At 41.0% G+C, this 23613-nt stretch overlaps 1 protein-coding gene across 1 annotated transcript in view; it reads left to right on the forward strand.

The window, feature by feature from the left end:
* The window catches only part of B4GALNT3 (beta-1,4-N-acetyl-galactosaminyltransferase 3), a 251193-nt gene that overhangs the window by 149754 nt on the left and 77826 nt on the right, over positions 1–23613 (forward strand). Inside the window, exons 13-15 of the mRNA XM_033951856.1 lie at positions 1809–1909; positions 9553–9632; positions 18070–19039. Of these exons, the coding sequence (XP_033807747.1) occupies positions 1809–1909; positions 9553–9632; positions 18070–19039 (1151 nt within the window). The remainder of the gene's footprint in view (positions 1–1808; positions 1910–9552; positions 9633–18069; positions 19040–23613) is intronic.

Consider the following 23613-nt stretch of genomic DNA (forward strand, 5'->3'; position numbering starts at 1 on the left):
GCAAGAAGGGAAATCATTTGTTCTGGCCACCGCAGGACATCTTCAGTTGGCAGTGCTTGAGGATCCCTGACAGCTCAGGTATGTGTTCTTTTCCTTGCTTTCCCTAGACCCAGTCCCATTTTCCACAGCTAAAAATGCACAGCACACAGATTTTCCACAGAGGGTGAACGTTAATACTCGCAGTGCCTAAACGTAACTTTTCTTGAGATTCCAGTGAAAAAGCAGGAGCAAAATCCAAACAGATTCCAATATACATTGTCATCCCAGTGAGTATGCCTGTGTAATATTAAGCTTCATTTATTGGGGACTAGTTTTCACTGTAGTGGTGGACACTAGTCCTTTAAACTTTCTGAAGTGTGATTCTCCTTTTCTGTGTTTTATGAACAAATTCTTGAAAATGGTGGTTTATGCGGGTCAGATGCTGGAGGATCATGGCCCCATATTTATTTATCTTGATTACCATTCCTCAGCAGCAAATGACTGCATCCTGGCAAAGTAGAACATGCCCATGATTAATATTTCACTAGATTTTGCATCAAAAAGGACTGTTTATATCATGGGTGTAATAAGGAACAAATGATTAAAATGATAAAGCATACAGGTACTTCCATCAGACACCAGTGTTCAGTAGCTCTTAGAAATGGAGCAGAAATATTCACTACTCTGAGAAAAACTTCTGTACAGGGAGAAAAATTTGTATTCTGTTAGTGCTCTAACTTCACAGACTTATTACTGTGACCCATTCTGCATCCCAGTCCCAAACTTCTTTGGAGCGTCATTATGGCAACACAGATTCTGCAGATCTTCTTCAAATCTCAAATTTGCACCTCATCTGGCAATTTGGAAAATACTGTTAGAAAATACTCATAAACCAAACTTTATCAAACCCTGCAAACACTAGTTATAATACAAAACCTGTGGGCAATGAGCACCCTGCCTGACTTGAACAAAAATGATTATCTTGATGGAAATATTGCCTTGACTCTCTTTTTAAGTTTCAAGTTTATTAAGATTTGTTATCTACACAATATCATATATTTTAATGCGTATAACAATTTTTAAAAAAATAAAAATAAAAAAAGGGGAGGACAAAACAAGACCTTATATACTAATTATATACGTTCTAATACAAACTGGTACAAAAGGCAAGGGGGATGAACTATAATCTTTAAAGAAAGAAAAATAAACATTTAGGGAAGAACACATATGGTGGGAGCACATGAAAAGAAAATAAAGAATAATTTGGCGACCTACTCATAAGATTCATTAAGGTCTAAAGATTTAGTACTTGGTAAGTTATGCTGTCTATGTTTTGAATGCGTCCTTGTACAGAAAGCTTTTTAAGGAGCGCTTGAATTTTTCTAAGGAAGGTTCATTACATAGATATAATGGTAAATTGTTCCAAAGCTGGGGTGCTATGACCGAGAAGATAGTAGATCTCCTGGTCCCTATTATTTTTAGAGAAGGAATAGTTAATAAATGTTGCTGTGTTGATCTGAGTGCCCTAAATGAAGAATATGGTATCAAAAGACGATCCAAAAATATCGGCGCATGTGATTGTTGAATTTTAAAAGTTAACAATAAGATTTTAGGCATGTACATATCATAAGACACCCAAATTTTGCAATGTATTATATTTAAGGCAGTTGTGATGACATCTTCCACATCAATGGAAAAGGATAGGGCAGTATTTTTTAATCTTTTCACAAATTGAGCATTTTTCAGTCAATTAAGTCTATATATATATTATTCACTAATTTAAAATATTGACCCAAATTCTCTCTCATTTGCTTTTTGCTTTTGTGCAGGTTCATTTATCTTACGTTTATCCAAATGATTACACCAGACTGAGTCATATGGAGTCAGAGAATAAATGTTTTTATCAAGAAAATTCTTTTTATTTAAACAGGTAACAAAAATCTTCCAATTATAATTTCCCACCTGTAGCATTTATTTAGTTGACTCAAGTCTGCAGTCACCAGTAACCTTCAAGATGTGGCTTTAAAACCATCCTAAATTATATAAACATGACTTGATGCATTCTGACAGGGTAACAAAATTCATCATCATTCCTGTCCCCCCCCCATGTCGTTCTTTAGTATCTATCTCAACTTCACCGGCATTCTTTAATACAAGGCTTGAGGGTCAGTGATTGTGGCCATTCATACTCTGATTCTGATACCTCTCTCCTTAAAAAATGACGTGGATATGGTTTCCCGCGGTTATCCGTGGGGACAGGAACAGTGATGAATTTTGTCACCATGTCATTCTCTATGTAAGTTGCGCAGATAGTTGTGGTTGATACCAGCAGGTTCTGGGAAGCCCTTTTCATGGTCTAAGTCACAATGTCCAAGTTCCATCGATCCTGGACTGTATAACTTTTGGTTATACATGCTGTACGACTAAGTCTAGCCAGCCCACATCCCGCCCAACTCCTGCCCTCGACACTCTTCCGGAAACGCCCCATTTAGCTTTGCTTGTTCAGTGGCACTATGAAGGCCTAGGTCGTTTAGAAATACGTCCAAAACCCGTTTTTATTATCGGCACTTGAACATATTTGGATAATGTTCGTCCAAGTGCCGACTTAGGCCGTTTTTTGGATGTTTTTCTCTTTCGATTATGAGCCCCATATTGTTTACCTCTTTATTTAGGTTTTATGTTTCTAACTAATTTTAACAATTGGATTAGATAGCCATATTTAAAAATATTGGTTTTCAAAGAAGCAAAGACAAGCATCTAAACTGAAATTTAAAAATAAATAAAGCCTTTATGGCCTGATAATATCACATGCAAGGAATATTAGTTAGTGGCATTTTGCAAGAAGTTGCCTTATTGAGTAGTTATCAATGTTGGCTACCATTAAGCCATACGAGGTCTGTTCAAAAAGTTCCAGGACTGATTTTATAAAAATTTATTAAACAATCTTACAACCTATTCCATTGGGTCCCCTTTAAAGTACTTCCCTTCCCTACATATACATTTTTCCCAACATCATTTCCACTTCTGGAAACAGTCCTTAAATGCATCTTCAGGAATCACCAAATGTTGCTGCATCAAATTTTGCTTTATGTCCTCAATAGTGTTGAATCACTTTCCTTTCAGTGTGAATTTAAGTTTAGGAAACAAGAAGTCAGCAGGGGCCAAGTTAGGAGAGTAAAGTGACTGGGGAAGAACAGTCTGCATTTTTTTGCACAAAATTCACAGTTGTTCTGATCGTTGGTCATTAACCGTGGAACAAACTTTGCTGCAATGCGAGACATCTCCAACTTCTCTGTTAGAATGTTGAGGCTTTAACCAGTGGAGGTGTTGCATTCCGCTGCCAATTCTCCAACAGTTAATCACCGATTAGCATGCACAAGAACCCTCATCAGTTGACGTTGATGGTCTTCCAGTTTGCAAATCGTCTTCCACTTATTCACGACCACTTTTGAAAATTAAATACCATTCAAAACACCTTCCATGACGCAAAATATGTTCTCCATAATCCACTTTCAACATTTCATAAGTTTCTGTAGCGGTCCTACCCAATTTAAAACAGAACTTCACATTGTAGCACTGCTCACTGAGGTTGCACATGATGAAAAATAGCTGATCACAAAAACTGCTGTAGCTCGGAGACGAAAACAGATATTAACAAACGGAAAAAAAAGAGGTTACTAATGAAGTTTCAAGCTACTCAACGCTACCTAGTGCATGTCAAAAGAACTTCTTGTTGGCACACAATTCAAACTTGCCTGGAACTTTTTGAACAAACCTTGTATCATTTTACTTCAGATTTTTGCTATTTTACCACAGGTCCCATTTTGATGAAATGAGACCTAGTTACTAATAATTGGGTTTGACAGTAAAACAACATGACTTAACCGTAGCCCATGTTGATTACTACATCTCTCAGGGTTATGTTTATTTTTAGTCACATTTTTACAGCAAGGAGACACTTTTCAAAGGAATTCTGTTGCTTACTCATGAAGAAGACTGCTTTGAAAGTTGCATTAGTCTTCGGGGGGGGGGGGGGGGTGATGAAGAACAATGGTGCTCAGACAGGGCCATAGTGGACCTGTAAAACACAAGCACAAATCCCTTTTCCTGATGTTCACTGATTTATCATGCATACAGTACATCCATAAAATACAGAGCCAAAAACTCCTTGCTACCACTGCCACATCATGAAAAGTTTCCCCTTGAAAACTGGCCAGTGGATATATATATAATATATTCAAAATGGGAGAACAATTACTATATTCCTAGGTTAATTTGAACAAAAGTCTCTTAATCCCGGAATAATACTTTATTTCTCATTTTTCTTTTTCCAATTTTACCCCCTCCTATACAAAGTTGCACTAGCAAAGTTGCATATGCAAAATATTAGGTTTTTTATTTTATTTTTTAGTTTGTTGGAACCTATAACCCCCACCTTTACAAAGCCTACTAGCATTTTTAGCACTGGCTGCCACGGTAACAGCTCTGATGCTCATAGAATTCCTTTGAGCATCCAAGCTGTTACCCACCAGCTTGGATGCTCAAAGGAATTCTATGAGCATCAGAGCTGTTACCGTGGCAGCCAGTGCTAAAAATGCTAGTAGGCTTTGTAAAGGTGGGGGTTATAGGTTCCAACAAACTAAAAAATAAAATAAAAAACCTAATATTTTGCATATATACTCGTTATATTGTATAGTGCTCAGAAAATGACTACTGCATACCTCAATAAATACCTTCAGCAAAAATTATATCCACTTCCCAAGGTGGCAAAATGCCAAACTTCCAACAGAAGATGATATCTACCTCAAGTCAAACCTTTTCAAATTTTTCAAACCGGAGGCTCAACCATTTCATTGCCCTGAGATTTACATGTCAGTTTGTCATAAGTTCATTGCCCCCTACCTAACTTACAGCCTCTTTTACAAAGCCGCGCTAGTGGCTGCCCTGCGCTAATGGCCCTGAAGCCCATAGAGATTTAAAGGGCTTCGGGGCTGTTGCTGCATGGCAGCCGCTAATGCGGCTTTGCAAAAGAGGCCGTTAATCATTAATTTTATTAGTATTTTATATACTTTAAATATTGTAGATATAATAGTAGGGCAGTAAATCGGTAGAAAATGCCAACTAGTTCTTTTGCTTTGATCACTCTTTCAGAGGTGAACATTTGGTGGATATTATAGATAAGGAAGTACCCCAGGAAGACATCGCAGAGATTCTTTTAAAAGGAGAGAAAAAAGAAGTGACAAAGAACAGTTGAAAACAAATAAGTGCACTTAATCTTCTTATGATCAAGACTCTAAGAAATATAATAATAATAACAGTTTATATACCGCAGGACCGGGAAGTTCTATGCGGTTTACAATGATTAAAGGGTATTACAGATCAAGTGGAATAAACAAAGTTCAGAGTTAGTGAATAACAGTTCTAAAGATCATTTGTTGAGGACTAAAATTGTATAGATCAGTTACCTAAGTACTTCAGGAACAGATGTGTTTTTAGGCGTTTCCTGAATTCCCTATAAGTAGTAGGCACGAGCAGTTGTTCCAGGTTTTTACCCCATAATGCTGCTTGATGTGAGAGAAGATGTTGGTGATGACTTTCCCCGTCCCCCTCCTCTCCCCCCCCCCACTTCTCTCCTTGCTATTCGCAACTCTACGATCAATTTGATATGTAACCTCTTGTAACTACTCTCTCCTTGCTGTTTGCAACACTATGATCAATTTGATATGTAACCACTTGTAATCTCTGTCTAACTAATGTGAACCGCCTAGAACTCTTCGGTGTATGGTGATATACAAAAATAAAGTTATTATTATTATTATTTAAATTTACAACCTCTAACCGGTGGAGAAACAAAGTTCGGATGTGAGGTACTGTGAACAAGTGCAATGATTGAAAATGGGTGCTCTTTTGCTTTGATTGAAAAATGAGCGACATAGTAATCTAAAAACTCTGAAAAAAACTGCCAAAAAGTATTCCAATAAGACAAAAAGGCATTGGTAGTGCCCTGTATATAACTCTCAAGGCAAATTTCACTGGATATAAATAAAGACAATAATAATAATAAATGAGACACCTCAGTACGGGCCTAGTTTAACGTTGGTAGCTTTCATGGCCCCAGGCAGAAAACTTGTAAATGACAAGCACCAGGTAATAAAACCTAAATAAGTTCTGACCTGTACATCATTTGGTCTCTATAGTGAAAAACTTTGAGAGGAAGATAGAGGGACAGAAAAACAGCTAAAAAAGCCCGCCCTTAAAATTACTATAAAAATATTAGCAAGAATTTCATTCACAGTTCATAAATCTAAAGTGCAAAAAGTAAATAAAAATTTCATTCAAATTCTTAAATAAATTCATGAGTACATCCCAATGTATAAAAATACAAATCACAGTTCATCTGATCCATTCATTAAACTTGTCTTATAAGGAAAATATTTCATTCAAAATTTGTAGGAAAGTTTGTAGAAAAATCCCAACACGTGACCATTACAAATCACAGTTCATTTAATCCTTTCATTAGACTTATATGAATCAAATGAATGTCTCGGCTCGACAGAGCTCCATTTTGCTAACTTCTTCAGGAGCTGAAACGTGCATTAAATCCCAGTTGGAAACATATCTCTTCTTAAATAACAGACTCCAACCTCTGGCAAAATAATGCTGAACTTAGTGGCTGAAGCTATGGCGACTGAAGCTTTTAGAGACACTGTGGAAATCCTGCGAGAGCAGCGCACTCTGCAACGTGATGACGTCAATAGCACATCTAAGTGAGATACATAGTAGCCATTTTCTGAACGCTATAAAATATAACGAGTATACTTGTATGCAAAATATTAGTTTTTTATTTTGGTCAATGGATATAAAGCCTGAAAACAGCTCCCAGTAAATCAAAGTACATTAGCAGATTTTAGCTGCTTAAAGTGGTTTATGAATTAGTTGACTAATATATTCCCAAAATAGTGAGACCTGCTATAGACTAGTGCTGCCCGATTCAGGAAAAAATATTTCGATTTTAATTCAGCCTATTGAATCAATTTTTTGATTCGATTTTCCTGCCCAATTAGGCGTTTTTTTCCAAACATCCCGGTGGGTTTGTTTTATAGCCTCTTCACCCCCTTTGCCCTCTCCAACCCACACTAGCACTGTGGTATAAACAAACAAAAAAGACTTTTCCTCTCTCTTTTAAATCCTAGCTCACGTTCGCAGTCTAATACCAGCTCTGGTAGGATACAAGTTTCAAATCTGACACACTGTAATCACAAAACAGAAAATAAAATTATTTTTTTCTACCTTTTGTTGTCTGGTCAGTTTTCAAATCGTGTTGGCCCAGGCTCTGCCAGGGTCTCTTGCCCATTTGTTTTCTTCTTTTTCCGTGGTAACCATCCATCTTCCATCTCTGTCCTCCCCTTCAATTTCCCTTCCCTCCCCCGGAGATCCTTTTCCTTTTTTTCGTCTCTATTCCCGTAACTGCAGCGATGGACCCCACCATCCCCAGATCCACCATCTCTCCTTTTCTCAACTACCCTTTCATCCAGCATCTCTCCCTCCTTCCCCACCAGCTCTCCCTTTCTCTTTCTAACTACTCTCCTATCTAGTATCTCTATCCCCCTACACCATCCCTTGTGTTCAACTTCTCTCCCTTTCTGTTCCTTCCCTCCCTAAATCCCATTGTCCATCATCTCTCTCCCTCTCCTCTGTTTTTAGATCCATTATTTCTCCTATTCCTTCCCCCATCTCCCCTCTCCATGATCTCCCACAAGTCCATATCCCCTCTCCACCATCCATCTTCCCCACTCCACCAAGTTCACCTCTCCCATCCATCTTCTCCCCATATCTCCCTCTCCAGTCTACCAACTCCCCCATCTCTCCCTCTCCCCAAGTTCATTTCCCCTCCATGATCTCCTTCATCCATCTCCTCCCTCCACCAAGTTCATCTCTCCCATCCATCTTCTCCCCATCTCTCCTCCACTCTCTTCCTCCCCCATCTCTCAATCCACCAACTCCCCCAAGTCCATCTCCCCTCTCCCCCCATCTACCTTTATTTTGATGTTACAACATGTTGCTAGTGGTGGTAGTTATTTACCGATGTACTCCTGCCACCACTTCTTGCGTCTTCTCTTCACTGGGGCTCGCCCTCGGTGAAAACTTCCTGTTTCCCCTTGGGCGGCCGAATGGAGAGAAGACGCCCGGAGTAGCGGCAGGGTAATGAATCGCATTCGCTACCTCCGCTTTTGCCTGGGCAGGGAGAAGATGAGAAATACTTCTGGCCGGAGAGGAGAGAACCTTGCTGCTGCCGATCTGCATGCAGAGGTCCATTCGGGCTTTCCCTCTGCCACCAGAATCCTTGCTTCTGATGTAACTTCCAGTTTTGCAAAACCGGAACTTACATTAAGTTTTTTTTTGTTTTTTTTTAGTTTTTATTAGGCTTTTATATACCGCCTATCAAGGTTATCTAAGCGGTTTTTACAATCGGGTACTCAAGCATTTTCCCTCTCTTTCCCGGTGGGCTCACAATCTATCTAACGTACCTGGGGCTATGGAGGATTACGTGACTTGCCCAGGGTCACAAGGAGCAGCGCGGGGTTTGAACCCACAACCCCAGGGTGCTGAGGCTGTAGATCCAACCACTGCGCCACACACTCCAGTGTGTGGTCTCCAGTGGCAGAGGGAAAGCCCGAACGGGTCGCTAGCAAGGGGGCCAACGAATCGGTAAGTTTGATTTTTTCCCAAAACAAATCAATTCGAATCAATTCACCCGAAGTGAATCGATTCGAATCGGGCAGCACTACTATAGACACACCCCATAGCAACACAGTGACTCTTAGGATTATAACATTTACAGTTCTATCTTTTACATTGGGTTTATCAAGAGTAGTTAATATTTCTTTGATACAGAGTATTGGCTACTCTTTGGGTAAGTTGGCTAGAATCCTGCTAACTAGACAGAGCTAGTTTCTAATAACATAGCAGTGATTTTCTTGCCCAGCTCTGGAATTTGTAATGGAATGTCAATGATATTTAAGTGACAATTTTGGGTTTTAGCTGCTGCACAGTGCTGAATGCTAGAACTGTATGGTAGAGAATGACACTGTGACAAAATTCATCACCGTTCCCGTCCCCGCGGATAACCGCGGGAAATAATCCCATGTCATTTTCTAGTGTCTATTTCAACCTCAGTCCTTCTACACCAGCATTCTTCAAAGCAAAGCTTGAGGGTCAGTGGTTGTGGCCATTCATACTCTGATTCTTCCCTCTCTCCTTAAAGAATGACATGAAGATGGTTTCCCGCGGTTATCCGCGGGGACGGGAACGGTGATGAATTTTGTCACCATGTCATTCTCTACTGTATTTACAAATTTTCAGCTGTGGCTATAATACTCTTCAAGCCTTCCCCAGCAATACTCTATTCAACATAAGTATGGAAGGTCTCAAAACATTTTCAAAGTAAACAGTAACTTATATCTCACGGACCTCAGTGGTACCGTCTGCATTCTCTACTGTATGGCATCAATAAGCAACTAACACCAGTGTTAGACCAACAGCACAGATTGAATTCTGTCTTAACTTTTACAGATGTGGATTTTATAAATATATAAAATTTGACCCACTACAGAAAAGGGCTGTGGAATATGATTTAATGGAAGAAAAAGCAGGTATGTTATCCATGTGAGAGGCTGGGAAAGATTGTCTGACTGTCCAACATTCTTGAGCTAAAATTTCTCTCTAACTTTCTATTTAAAAAAAACAAAAAAAACTTTCCTCTGTGCTTTTGCTTGCATGTATTCCTAAGTACCCTAGGTTTAGTTTTCTCTGACTGTGCTTCTGTGTTCTCTGTGCAATAGCAGTAGTGCAAGCATAATATACTATGTTATAAGAGTATAATGCATTCAATGCTGATTCTGCCCAAAGGTCCATTTAGCCCAGCATCTTATCTCCAACAGCGACTAATCTTGAGTTATTACAAAGTAACAGCAGATTGCAAAAAGCAGGCCCATTTCTGCTCAGTCCCAGTCCCATAGATAAAGGGGATAGAACTTGATATATCGCTTTTTCTGTATGGTTACAATCAAAGCAGTTTATGTCTCTTAGATACTTTTTTTGTACCTGGGGCAATGAAGTTCTAAGTGACTTGCCCAGAGTTACAAGTAGCTGCAGTGGGAATAGAACATAAAACCTCAGGATGCTGAGGCAGCTGCTCTAACTACCAGGCCACTCCTCCACTCCTGGCTAGTTGCTTATGGACTTTCTTCCATCATAGGTGGTGGAATAAGATGGACTGGTGAGACTCTGGCCTAGCCAACTATTTGCTCCACTTAGCATCAGAAGCCAGAGAGCTGGCAGAAACAGAGGTTGGTTGGTTGGCTTAACCCCTACAACCAAATCATATTCTACTGCTCCTGGTCCAGTAACATATTCAAACCCCTTTTAAACCCAGCAATTCTAGATGCCTTGTGCAAAAATTCCGCAGCTTGATTGTGAGTTGTCTGAAAAGAATACTTTCTCCATTGTGTGTTAAATCTACCACCTGTTTGTTTCATGGGACATTCCCATTGTTTGAGAGAACCATTCCCTATTTACCTGTTGTCACCCACCCAGCTCTCGCTAGGGTAGCCGTGGTGGGTGACTATGCCGAGACAAGTGTGCCACTCAAAATGGAGAATGGCCCTTCATGGTGAAAACGTCAAAAGGCTTCAAAAGAAAAAGTTCTGTGAAACTCAAACAATAAAGAAAACTCCCCAAACAGTTTTGACTTTCAAAAGAAAAGTTCAGGTTTATTATATCACCTTTCACAGCAGATTAAAATCTCAAACTCCTAGGTAAGTTCATGCAGTTTAAACCTGCTTTATTATCAAGCCCAAAAGAAGAGAAAAAATAAACATCACTGGCTTTTAACATTGCAGCCTAGCTTCAGTAAGTCCCCAAGAGTTCAGCTCCTTCTGGGCAGCCTTACTCCCAAGCAGGCCCAAATTATTAGCAACAAAAAAAAGCCACAACACTCCTCAAAGGAAAAATAAAACACTACAACAGTGCTTTGACTGGCCACAGGCCGCAATCCAGACTTCAGTAGTCCTTATAAGGTCCCCTTCACCAGGCCCTTGCATTCAATAGAAGAGTCAAACCGCGTAGGAAGCGTTCCCTCTGACATCATGATGTCAGAGAGAAGGCTTCAGACGCAGCCGCGGATCGTACGAGGTGTCAACGCCCACAGCTTTGAATGGAAACTGACTGTAACAAGAAACTGGCAAAAAATGCTGCTGCTGCTGCTGCACAGGGAAGGGGGAGGGAGAGAATTGCTGCTGCTGCAGTAGCACCCATTTGGGGGGAGAGAGGGAGGGAGGGAGAAGGAAGAGGAACGAGAGATGCCAAGTCCATGGGAGGGAGGAAAAGGAAAGGAGATACCAGACCATGGAGGGGGAGGGAGAGATGCCAGGGCATGGGGGGAGGGAAGGAGACAGATGCCAGACAAGGGGAAAGGAAGGAAGGAGGGAAGGGAGAGAAAGGAAGAAGAGGAGATGACAGATAATGAAGGGGAAGGGGGAGTTGGAAGGAGAGGAGAGAAATGCCAGAGCATTGGGGGAGGGAAGGGAAACTAAGAAGACAAATGCCAGATCGGAGGGGGAGGAGGTGCCAGAACATGGAGGAAGAGAGATGCCAGGGCATGGGGTGAGGGTAGGGAAGGAGATAGAGATACCAGACCATAGTGTGGCGAGGGAGGGAAGGAAGGAAGGAAAGGAGAAGAGAGATGCCAAAGCATAGGGGAGGGGATGGAGAAAGAAAATGGAGAGGGGGTGAAGCTGAAATAAATCATGTACAAAGGAGAGAAGGGGTACAGGATATACAGTTTATTGAAGGGACATAGAAAGAGGGATGATGCCATATGGAAGAGGGAGAGGGTGGTCAGTGGATGGAAGGGGCAGAGAGGGTGGACAGTGGATGGAAGGAGCAGAGAGTGTGAGCAGTAGATGGAAGGGGTAGAGAGAGAGAGCAGAAGCTGGGTGGAAGGGGCAAATAGATGTTTCATGGAAGGGAGAGAAGACAAATGCTGTATAGAAAAAAGAGAGCAAAGAGAAGATGATTAAAGCAGAAACGGCAAAAGGTAGAAATATTTTTTTGTTGTTGCTTTACTTAGAATCAAACAGTATTGTAACTGTATTGATAAAAGTTTATAAATAAGAAATGGAAATAAGGCAATCTTTTTTTAGACTAAATCGCTTTCCTTAAGTCAGGACAGGATACCATAACAGTAGTATACTGTACTGTTCTTTTTTTTTTTTAGTTCAAAATATTTTTATTGGTTTTATGGCAATAAGAACAGACAAAACATCAAATGCTGTTCTGAAGAAAGATTTGGCATCTGAAAGCTAAGTGAAAAATGGATTAGTCCAATAAAATGGTATTTTCTTATTTATCATTATTTGTTTTATTTCTATTTGTTAATTTGTAAAGTGGTGATTGTTATATCAGTTTTTTCAAATTTACATCTACTGTCTTTATATTTTGCACAGTATTAGAGGAAGTGTCACTGTTTCTGTGGTGTTGCATTGTATGCAGAGTCTGGTTTCTTGGCGGTTCAGTTTAACTTTTGTCTACATTATTCTATTTTTAGTTCGTGATTATTCCATATTGGGCGAGGGTGTATCTGTGTTCTGTGTATATGAAAAGGACATGGTTTTCTGTTGGCATTGAGTGTACAGGATCAATTGACTGTGTAGGATCTGGCTTGTTTAGCTTGTTTAGTTTTACAGTGTGTGTTGGTGTTCTAGTGCTCACTGCAGTGTTTAAGATGCTGCCTTTTACTAAAAATCATATTTTTCATATAGATGAGGGGGCATCAAAAAATGATGGGCCCTGGGTGTCACATATGTTAGGTACGCCACTGCTTTGAACTGCTTTCTAATGTATGGTTGTTACTGCCTGGAAGCACTGTTTCTCTCTTTTCCTGGGTGGCAGGGATGACTGCAAGGTGTGAACTGTCACACTGTTCCGCATCATTCATGACTTTATAGCCCTTTATCATATCTCTCTCATTCATGTCTTCTCCAAACTGAAGGGCTTTAACCTTTTTAAGTCTTTTGTATTAGAGACTGTGGCGGTGGCGGGTTACCCGCGGCTAGCCGCATTTAGCAGACACCTCACGCAGTGGCCCTTATGTCACAAACCAGTGCCCTATTTGAGTCTAGCCTTACCTGCATATGTTCTGTTCCAGTAGGAACTTATCCAACCTTGTCTTGAATCCCTGAAGGGTGCTTTCCCCTATAACAGCCTCCGGAAGAGCGTTCCAGATTTCTACCACTCTCTGGGTGAAAAAGAACTTCCTTACCTTTGTACGGAATCTTTTCCTTTCTAACTTTAGCGAGTGCCCTCTTATTCTCTTCACCTTGGAGAGGGTGAACAATCTCTCTTTCTCTATTAAGTCAATTCCCTTCAATATCTTGAATGTTTCGATCATGTCCCCTCTGTCTCCTATTTTCAAGGGAGAAGAGGCCCAGTTTCTCTAGCCTCTCATTGTACGGCAACTCCTCCAGTAACTTAATTTTTGTTGGTCTTCTCTGGACCCTTTCGAGTAGCACTATGTCCTTTTTCATGTATGGCGACCAGTGTTGAACGCAGTATTCCAGATGGGGGCGTGCCATGGCCCGGTACAGCAGCATGATAACCCTCTCAGATCTGTTTGTGATCCCCCTTCTTAATCATTTCTAGCATTCTGTTTGCCCTTTGCGCCTCCGCCGCGCATTGCGCAGATTGTTTCATTGACTTGTCTACAAGTACTCCCAAGTCTCTTTCCTGGGGGGGGGATCTTCGAGTATAGCACAGGATATCCTGTATTCGTGCATATGATTTTTGTTACCGACATGCATCACCTTGCACTTATCCACGTTGCACCTCATTTGCCATTTTGCGGCCCATTCCTTGAGTGTGTTTGTCTTGTTGTAGGTCTTTGCAATCCTTCTGTGTCCTCAATACTCTGAATAACTTTGTATCGTCCGCAAATTTAATCACTTCACTCGTCGTGCCAATTTTTAGGTCGTTTATAAATATGTTGAAGAGCACAGGCCTGAGCACTCCACTCATGACGCTTTTCCAGTCTTGAGTATTGTCCATTTACCCCAACTCTCTGTTTTCTATCCACCAACCAGTTTTTAATCCACGTGAGTATATCACCTTTGATTCCATGGCTCGCAATTTGTCGAAGTAGACGTTCATGCGGAACTTTGTCGAACACCTTCTAAAAATCTAGATATACGATGTCAACTGGGTTACCCTTGTCTATCTGACCATTTTACTCCTTCAAAAAAGTGCAGTAAGTTTGTCAAGCAAGATCTTCCTTTGCTGAAGCCATGCTGGCTGGTCATCATCAGTTTGTGTCCGTCAAGGTGATCGATGATGCGGTCCTTTATCAGCACCTCTACCATCTTTCCCAGTACCGAAGTCAGACTCATTGGTCTGTAGTTTCCCGGATCCCCTGTTGAACCTTTCTTGAAGATTGGCGTAACAATCACCACTTTCCGGTTTTCCGGAATCTTTCCTGATTTAATTGACAGATTGGCTATTAATTGGAGCAGTTCAGCTATAACCCCTTTCAGATCCTTGATTATCCTCGGGTGGATGCCGTCTGGTCCCGGGGATTTATCGTTTTTAAACCTATTAATCTGTCTGCATACCTATTCTAGATTTACCGTCGTATCTGTCAGTTTTCAATCTTCATTTCCTGTGTATAGCCTGTCGGTTTCAGGTATATTGGATATATCCTCTTCAGTAAATACAGATGCAAAAAATGTATTCAGTTTGTCGGCAATGGCTTTGTCCTCCCTTTATTCCATGGTCATCTAACAGCCCCACCACTTCCTTCGCGGGTCGTTTCCCCTTAATATATCGAAAAAACGGCTTAAAGTTTTTGGCCTCCTTGGCTATATTTTCTTCGTAGTCTCTTTTGGCCCCTCTTACCGCCTTATGGAACTTGCTTTGATGTTGTTTGTGCTTTTTCCAGTTTTCGTCTGTTTTTTTGTCCTTTTACATTCCTTAAATGAAGTCTTCTTGTATCTGATCGCTTCCTTCACTTCTATAGTGAGCCACACCGGTTTCTTGTTCGTCTTCCTCTTGGAAACCTTGTTGATATGCGGTATATATAAATTTTGTGCCTCTGACTGTGTCCTTAAAGAGACCATGCTTGCTCTAGCGTATTTACAGTGCTTATCCTTTTCCTAATCTTCTTCCTCATCATGACTCTCGTCCCTTCATAGTTCCCTTTTCGGAAGTTCAGTGCTGTGGCTGTCGTTCTGGATCGATTTTTTGTTTCTGTGTCTAGGTTGAAGTGGATCATGTTGTGATCACTGTTTCCCAGGGTTTCTTCTACTTCTATACCTTGTGCTGGTCCTCGTACTCCATTTTGAATTAAGTCTAGAATTGCATTTCCTCTCGTATTTTCCATGACAAGTTGTTCCAGGAAGCAATCGCCTACAGCATCCAGGAACTTGGTCTCTCTATTGCAGCTGGAGTTGCCTAGGTTCCAATCTATCCCTGGATAGTTGAAGTCACCCATGATAATTGCGTTGCCTCCCTTGCATTCGTGTTTAATCTTGTCCGTTATTTCTCCATCAGTCTCTTCGGACTGCCTTGGGGGTCATAAGAACATAAGAATTGCCGCTGCTGGGTCAGACCAGTGGTCCATCGTGCCCAGCAGTCTGCTCACGCAGCAGCCCTTAGATCAAAGACCAGTGCCCTGAGACTAGCCTTACCTGTGTATGTTCTGGTTCAGCAGGAACTTGTCTAACTTTGTCTTGAGTCCCTGGAGGGTGTTTTCCCCTATAACAGTTGGACCCTAACATTCCCTAACATTTGGTAACTGTGATTCAGGTTATTCTTCCCAATGTACATCACTTTGCATTTGTCCACATTATATTTCATCTGCCATTTGGACACCCAGTCTTCCAATTTCCTAAGGTCCACTTGCAATTGTTCACAATCCACATGCATTTTAAAAACTTTGAACAGTTTAGTGTCATGTGCAATTTTAATCACCTCATTCGTTGTTCCAATTTCCAGACCATTTATAAATAAGTTAAATAGCACCAGTCTTAATGCAGACCCCTGCGGCACTCCACTGTTTACTCTCCTCCATTGAGAAACATGACCATTTAACCCTACCCTCTGTTTTCTATCCGATAACTGATTAAATATAAATAGCCCTCCAGTCGTGCTTTTACACAGTGCCCTATCTTGCAATTCTCTAACGAGCATCTTATGTAGCTTTAAACACATTAAGCCACGTTCTCAGGTAAGGAAATGTTAATATGAACATACCTGCAAATGAAGAAGTTTGGAAGTAGTGTCGCTCTCACCAGGGGCAAGTGAAATCTGCGCAAGACAAATGCCTCTAACAAAGAAAGTTCTAGCGAGACCAGACCTTTACCTATAACAGACACAGTCAGGCAGCGAAAGAAGGGCAGGCTGTTCTCAGCACATATAAAAGGAGCCAACATAACCATAGTAACGAAAATGCATTCACGTGACTCATGTTCTCATTCATTGACTGTTTTTCTCTCCTTCACTTTCTGCCTTGCATCCATCTTTGGCATTAACTTAAAATTCAATTTTTCTGCTTTCTTCTCAAAATCTACTTTTCTATGTCTTACCTTCCTTTCCTATCTCTCTCTCCTTTCTTCCCCATTTCGATGGTCTGACATACCTCTCCTTCCCTATTCCCCCTCCCCCCGTAGTCCAACATCTCTCTCCTTCCTTCCTCCCCCCCCTTTCCAGTCCTCTCCTTCTCATAATCTGGCATCTCTTTCTACTACTATTGTAATTATTATTTCTGTTGTATTACCAGACTCCCCTCCTTCCCTTTCATTCCCTGATCTGGTATCTCTCCCTTCCTTTAGTCATCTCGCCTCCCCACCCAGTGCAACATTTCTCTCTCCCTTCCTCCTTTCTGCCCCCTGCAGTCCATCTCCCTTCCCTTCTTCCTTTCTGGCCCCCCTCCCAGTCCAACATTTCTCCCTTCTTTCCACCAGTCCAACATTTCTGTCTCTCTTCCTCCTGCATGCTGCTTCTCCTCCATTCCTCCTTCCCTCCCCCAACCAACTTCTCTCCATGAGTCCAAATTTTCACTCTCTGCCCTCTCCCCCTTCCCCCAAGTGTGACATATCTCCTTCCCTCCTTTCTGTCCTCCCCATCCATCTCACCCTCTCCATGAGTCCAACACTTCCTATCTCCTGCATGCTTTGTCTTTCCTTGCCTCTTCACTCGAGTGACATCCCTCCTTCCCACCTCCCAACCCAACATGCTCTCTCCCATGCACCATTTCTCTCTCTCTCTCATCACTCCTCCTGCAACAATTTTCTTTCTTTCCTTCCTTCCTTCCCTGCCCCAACCCCACCCCACCCTTAGTCTGGCATATGTACATTTCTTTGGACCCCCCTCCCTCTGTGTATTTCTACATCAGGGGGCTCCCCCAAAGGCCTGCATGTTTTCTCCTTCTCTCTAGCATCCTCTGGCTTCCCCCCTGGCCTCCCGGTCTCACTTTTAAAGCTAATTATGGCAGTCTGCAGAGGATCGCCGGTGCTGTAGAGAACCTAGCAGGCTGCCGTCGGTCTGTGCAGCGTGTTCCCTCTGCTGCAGTCCCACCCCTGATGTCAACTGGCTGTCTGGAAATTGCCTTATACATATGGCAAATTTTAACTTCTACAAATCTACTATTATAATGTAGAAATAGAACAATCTGTCCAACAACTTAAGAATGTAGATTGTTCCAGATGTTGACCTTCAGGCCTCCTTTGAGGAAGGAGTCTTCATTCATCTTAAGATAAGATGTGTCTGAATTCAAGAAAGCATGGGACAGGCACATGGGATCTCTTAGGGAGAAGAGGTGATAGTGGATGCTGCGGATGGTTAGACTGGATGGGCTATTTGACTTTTATCTGCCATCATGTTTCTTTGTTTCTAAGAATTCAGCTACCTTCATTAGATCATATTTGAACCATTTGAGGTAAACTATATAAAGCAAGTTTAAAAAATCTCTTTCATTACTGCAAGTTTCTCTAATGTGATAAACATGTTGATTGTAACAACTTATCTGTTGTGTTATTGCAGAGGTGAATCTTGAATACAGTGATGAGGATGAGAATTATCAATATGCAGCACAGAATCTCGCAAGACCATTCGATGTTCTGGAGAGAGAGGATGTTATTATAATAAATGATAATGATGAAAATATTGGGCAAGAAATAAAGCTGTTGTCTGTCAATGAGAGCCAGAAGCAATCTCTACAGAACAAAATGAAAAATCCACTTGTCAGCAAGTACAAAAAGATAATAGGCGTCCAGGACAATCCCAGTAAATCCCATTACCCATGTCAAATCATACATGAAGACCTCGGCATAAATAAGAATACTGGGGAAGGGATATTACATGGGAATCGTGCTGGAACCAAAAATACTGAAGGCATGAATCTGCAAGAGAGAGTGAGTCTGTCAACAAAAGTAGAGAACATGGAAGTGAACAAAATGAAACAAAGTGGCAAATACAGGTCATCAGATATACCGGTCACCCAGATTAAGGAACAAGCTTCACTGCTCAGTAAAATAACCATTAAATCGACCCACATATCTAATTCAGCTGTAATGACTCATCAAGCACATTCATTAACTGAGGAGAAACCTTCCATTGCAATGCAGAGGGAAAGGGACACAGATCAGGGTGTCGAAACCATTGGAAGGGTCAAGATGGAAGCAGATCTGGGGAAGAATGCAAGATGGCAGAAGTCAGATTTGTCCAAAGACACACTGGTGCTGGAGGAAAAGGAGCAAGACTCAGTTGGAGATTTGCAAATACAGAATATAGAGGAAGAGGAGGAGAAGGATCAAATAGAATATTCACCCATATTTGAAAAGATTGTGAACTGGAACCAGACATTCAACTGGACAAATCTAGATTTCCAGATGCTAAGGAGTGACCGGATAGACCTGAACTGCAATGTATCTGGAAATCTGCTGCTGAAGGAAAAAGAAGCACTTGATGTCACCAAAGCTTTTCTAAAGAAACTTAACCAGAAGAATAGGGGGTATGTGAGCATCTTGAAATCTCTCTACTCCTATAAGGTTTTGAGAGGTATAAATTCCATAGCTGTAGGTGTTAATTTCTGTGCAGTGCCATGTGGCAGGTCCCTGATTTAAGTCTGCTGTTGAACCATCAGCTGCACAGATCAGTTAGGTTGGGCATGCTATGTGGCAACATTCAAAGTCCAAGGGGAGGACACATGGCCATTACTTAAGAATATACACTACAATGGGAGTATTACTTCGTAATACCTAATTCTTTCAAAAACTTTCTAAACTTTCTACAAAAAAAGAATTAATATTTTTCAAACAATGCTTTAATTTAAATATTGATTAAAAACATCACAAACTCATAAACACAGGATGCCCAGAATTCTCCAGCAGTGCTCCTAAGTTGAAAATAAGCAACCATCTAAGAGTTCTAACAGTCCATCACAATGAAATTCTTATCTTCTGAAGTCATCAGATCATCCTGGGTTCAGCTGCATCTTCCAAAGTGCTCAGTGCTCTCTCACAAAATCGCAAATGAAAAAAACCACAAGTGAAAAGTTCATTCAAAAAAGCTCAATTTTAAAACAGTCATAATCCAAAATCATCAATCCAACACATCTTATTCATAAATCCAGGAAGTCAGTACAATTCAAAAACCTTGAAACTTCCTCAACACAGTATGCAGTCTCCGGTAGTTCTTTGACATCATACGTGTTTCCCTTCCAGCTTTTTCAAGAGGAAGATATATGTAACACTCTCTGAAAAAACAGCCATATATCAATATACATTCAAACTTTAAACAGCAATATCAAATATTATAACATATCATTAAACACATACTTAGCAAACGCAGACAGCCTCACATTGGGACAGAGTCCCCTTCAGAACTCAATGGCGGCACAGCCATCTCTAAACACTCTCAAAGCAGTCAAGTACACTCCCATACCGCAGTACTTATACCACATGATCACCATGTGTTATAAGCCGATTGGCTACCTCCTAGGAACCCAGAGGCCATTCAATCGCTTTATGTAGCCCCCTTGGGGCCACTGTATCCCAAGTAAAAATAAATCTCTGTTCACAATTCTCTAAGTGTCTGGAAATATTCCCCCCATGAGCAGCATGAAATTGCCTTAACACTACTGCGTAAGCAGCTCAGATGTTCTGCTATTCTAAGTTTAACCACACGACGAGTTTGGCCTATATACATTAAACCACACGGACAAATGATGGCATATATAACATGTATAGAAGTACAATCAGTGTATTCATACAACTCATACCTTCGATTACCATGGGGTATTGGCACACTAGTGGTTATTAATGCATGCTGACAATAAACACATTTCCCACAAGCATGATGTCCCCTATTTTCATTGGAAGACAATGTCTGAGATTTAGGTTTTATTATTAACTCCCCTAAATTGTGCCCCCGTTTATATGAAAATCGGGGTAAATTAGAGAACTCTGGATAATATCTCAAAATGTCCCAATGTTTAACTATAGCAGCACGCAACTGCAAGGTCTCAACAGAATAGGGAAGGACACATGTTAATGTATCTTGACTACTTGACTGAGATTTACATTTTAACCACTCCCAGTGGACATTGGAGGCACGTTTATAAGCTTTTTTTAAACATCCATCCATTAGAATATCCCCATTCCTTAAATTTATTAAGCATTATGTGAGCTTGATGTTTAAATTCCTGATTAGATGAACACAATCTTTTCAATCTAAGCATCTGCCCTACTGGAATACTTTGTTTCAAATTCTTGGGGTGATGACTCCCATAATGCAGCAAAGTATTCCTGTCTGTTTCTTTACAATAAATGGAAGTATCAAACTTCAATGCACAATAACATCCAAAAAATTTATCTGATTAGCATGAACAGTCTGTAAAGACAAGGTGCGCATTACATTGATTTAAATAGTGCACAAAATGATAAACCTCATTCTTTTCTCCCTTCCAAATAAAGAAGATATCAATAAACCTACGCCATATAACAATAGCAAAAAAACTGAGATTGATACACATACTGTTGTTCAAAATCTGCCCTATATAGACATGCCACAACAGGGACTACAGTAGCCCCCATCGCTACCCCTACTTTTTGAAGGTAAAACTGCTTTTCAAAACTAAAATAATTATATTGGATGACAAACCTAGCCATATGCATTAACAATTCTTTCTTACCTCCAACCATATCAGATTTTAATAAATAACGTTCAATAGTCTGTAATGCCTCATCTTGAGGAATGCTCATATACAGTGAGGTGATATATAATGTGACGAGCCAAATTTCATCTTCAATGGACATAAGATTGGCAGATTCAAATAAAGTATGTAAAAAATCCATAGAATCTCTGATATAAGAAGGGCTTGAACACATGAATGACTGTAAATAATCTAAATATTGTGAAAGAGGTTCAAATAATGAATTACAGCATGACAAAATAGGTCTCCCCAGGGGAGAGGTCATCGATTTGTGCACTTTTGGAAGAAAATATATAAAAGGTATATTAGGGCACTTATTGAAGAGGTAGTTGTATTCTTTAAATGAGATGATACCTTGTCTATTGGCTTTAGTGAGTAATGCACATACTAGATCTTGAAACTTATTAGTTGGATCTTCGGCCAAAAGTTCATACGTCAGACTATCATTAAGCTGACGATGACCTTCCTGTAAATAGGCTGACCTATCTAACACAACTACCCCTCCCCCTTTATCTGCCCTTAAAATGATGATACTATCATCATTTCTCAATGAATATAAAGCCTGTCTTTGAGCTCTAGACATATTATTCCACCTTGTGTTAGAGTGCTGTTCAATATTAGTCAAATCTCTAATCACCTTGTTTTCAAAGGCAGTGATCATGCTATCAGCAGGACCCGGGGGCATCCAGGAACACCGAACCCGATGGGTGGTAAGAAAAGTTTCCTGACTATCTTGTTCGGTTTTCTCATGTTGTTCTATCCCAAAAAATAAACGCAACTTCAAAGATCTAAAAAAGCAGTGAAGATATACTCTGACATGGTATGGGTCATATTTTGGAGTTGGTACAAATGATAATCTGAATTTTAAAACAAGATTCTTCCACTACATTCAAAAGTCTGGAGGATAAATTAAAAATAGTATTCAATGTATTTTCACTTGTTTGCGCGTTGGCCTGCTCTTCCCTGCCAGTGCTGCTACTGTCGAAACTACTGGCTCGACTGGTACCACCCGTAAAAAAGATTGGGACAGAATATTGGGATCAACTGGACCAGGGGGTTGTACACCCAACCGCGTTTTAGTCCCCAATTCATCAACTGATGATTCACTAGAGAAATTAATAAACGTTATTTTCTTATTTGGTCAATTCCGGTGTGATTTCCTATGACGGTCCATCCATGGGTAAACATACCCCTTAGTTTAATCCAACTCATCTCGCCGAAACTTTGCCACTTTCTGAGCTCGAATGCCTTGTTTATAACTCTCCATCTGAGAAATATACTCAACATATTTCTGGGCATCCTGTGTTTATGAGTTTGTATGGTATATTGACTATGATGTTTTTAATCAATATTTAAATTAAAGCATCATTACTTAAGAATAACACCTACAGGCATAGTAGCATATCATAGTAGATGATGACAGATAAAGACCCAAATGGTTCATCCAGTCTGCCCAACCTGATTCAATTTAAATTTTTCTTTTTTTCTTAGCTATTTCTGGGCAAGATTCCAAAGCTCTACCTGGTACTGTGCTTGGGTTCCAACTACTGAAGTCTCCATCAAAAGGCAAATTCTATAAATAGAGTCCCAATTTTAGACAGCCTATTGCTGTCTAACCACCAATTGGGACGCACGATTTAAAAAAAAAAAAAATTATCCCGGGCAGGCCACCTACATTGTAGGCACCTCCATGAGCCTAGGGAGGCATCTGGGGCCACCTAAGCGCCCCTAAGGCTAGGCATCTGTGTGGTTTCACCCAAAAGTGGCATTACATGAGCTTAGGTGACCCTACGTGCCTCCCTAAGCCTGCGATAGGTGCCTGGGCCTACATTTCAAGCAGACACAGCCGCTGAGCTTATCATGACAAGGGATCTCCTTACCATGATAAGTTTAGCAGCCCATCCCCCCTCCCCCCCAATGAAGACTACTGGCGGGATGTCCAGTCCTTCCTTCAGAACCCCCATTCCTGCAAAGATTGCCAGCAGGAGGGATGCCCAGTCCGTCCTGCAGGAACCACCCCAAAAATCATTGGCAGGAGGGATGCCCAATCCCTCATGCTGGAACCCCACTACACCCTGAAAAGTAGCCCACCCAGGCTTCCCTCCTGCTGATGATCTTTGGGGGGGTGGAGTTTCCAGCAGGAGGGATTGGGTATCCCTCCTGTCAGTGATCTTTGCGGGGGGTGGGAGGTTCCTGCAGGAGGGACTGGGCATCCCTTTTGCTGGCGATCTTTGTGGGGATGGGGGGATACCGGCAGGAGGGATTGGGCATCTCTCCTGCCGGCAATCTTTGCAGGGATGGGGGCGGGGGTTCTGGCAAGAGGGATTGGGCATCCCTTATGCTGGCAATCTTTGCAGCGGGACAGGTTGCCA

Source organism: Geotrypetes seraphini, chromosome 7 (assembly GCF_902459505.1).
Source record: "Geotrypetes seraphini chromosome 7, aGeoSer1.1, whole genome shotgun sequence".
In the NCBI taxonomy this organism is placed as follows: Eukaryota; Metazoa; Chordata; class Amphibia; order Gymnophiona; family Dermophiidae; genus Geotrypetes; species Geotrypetes seraphini.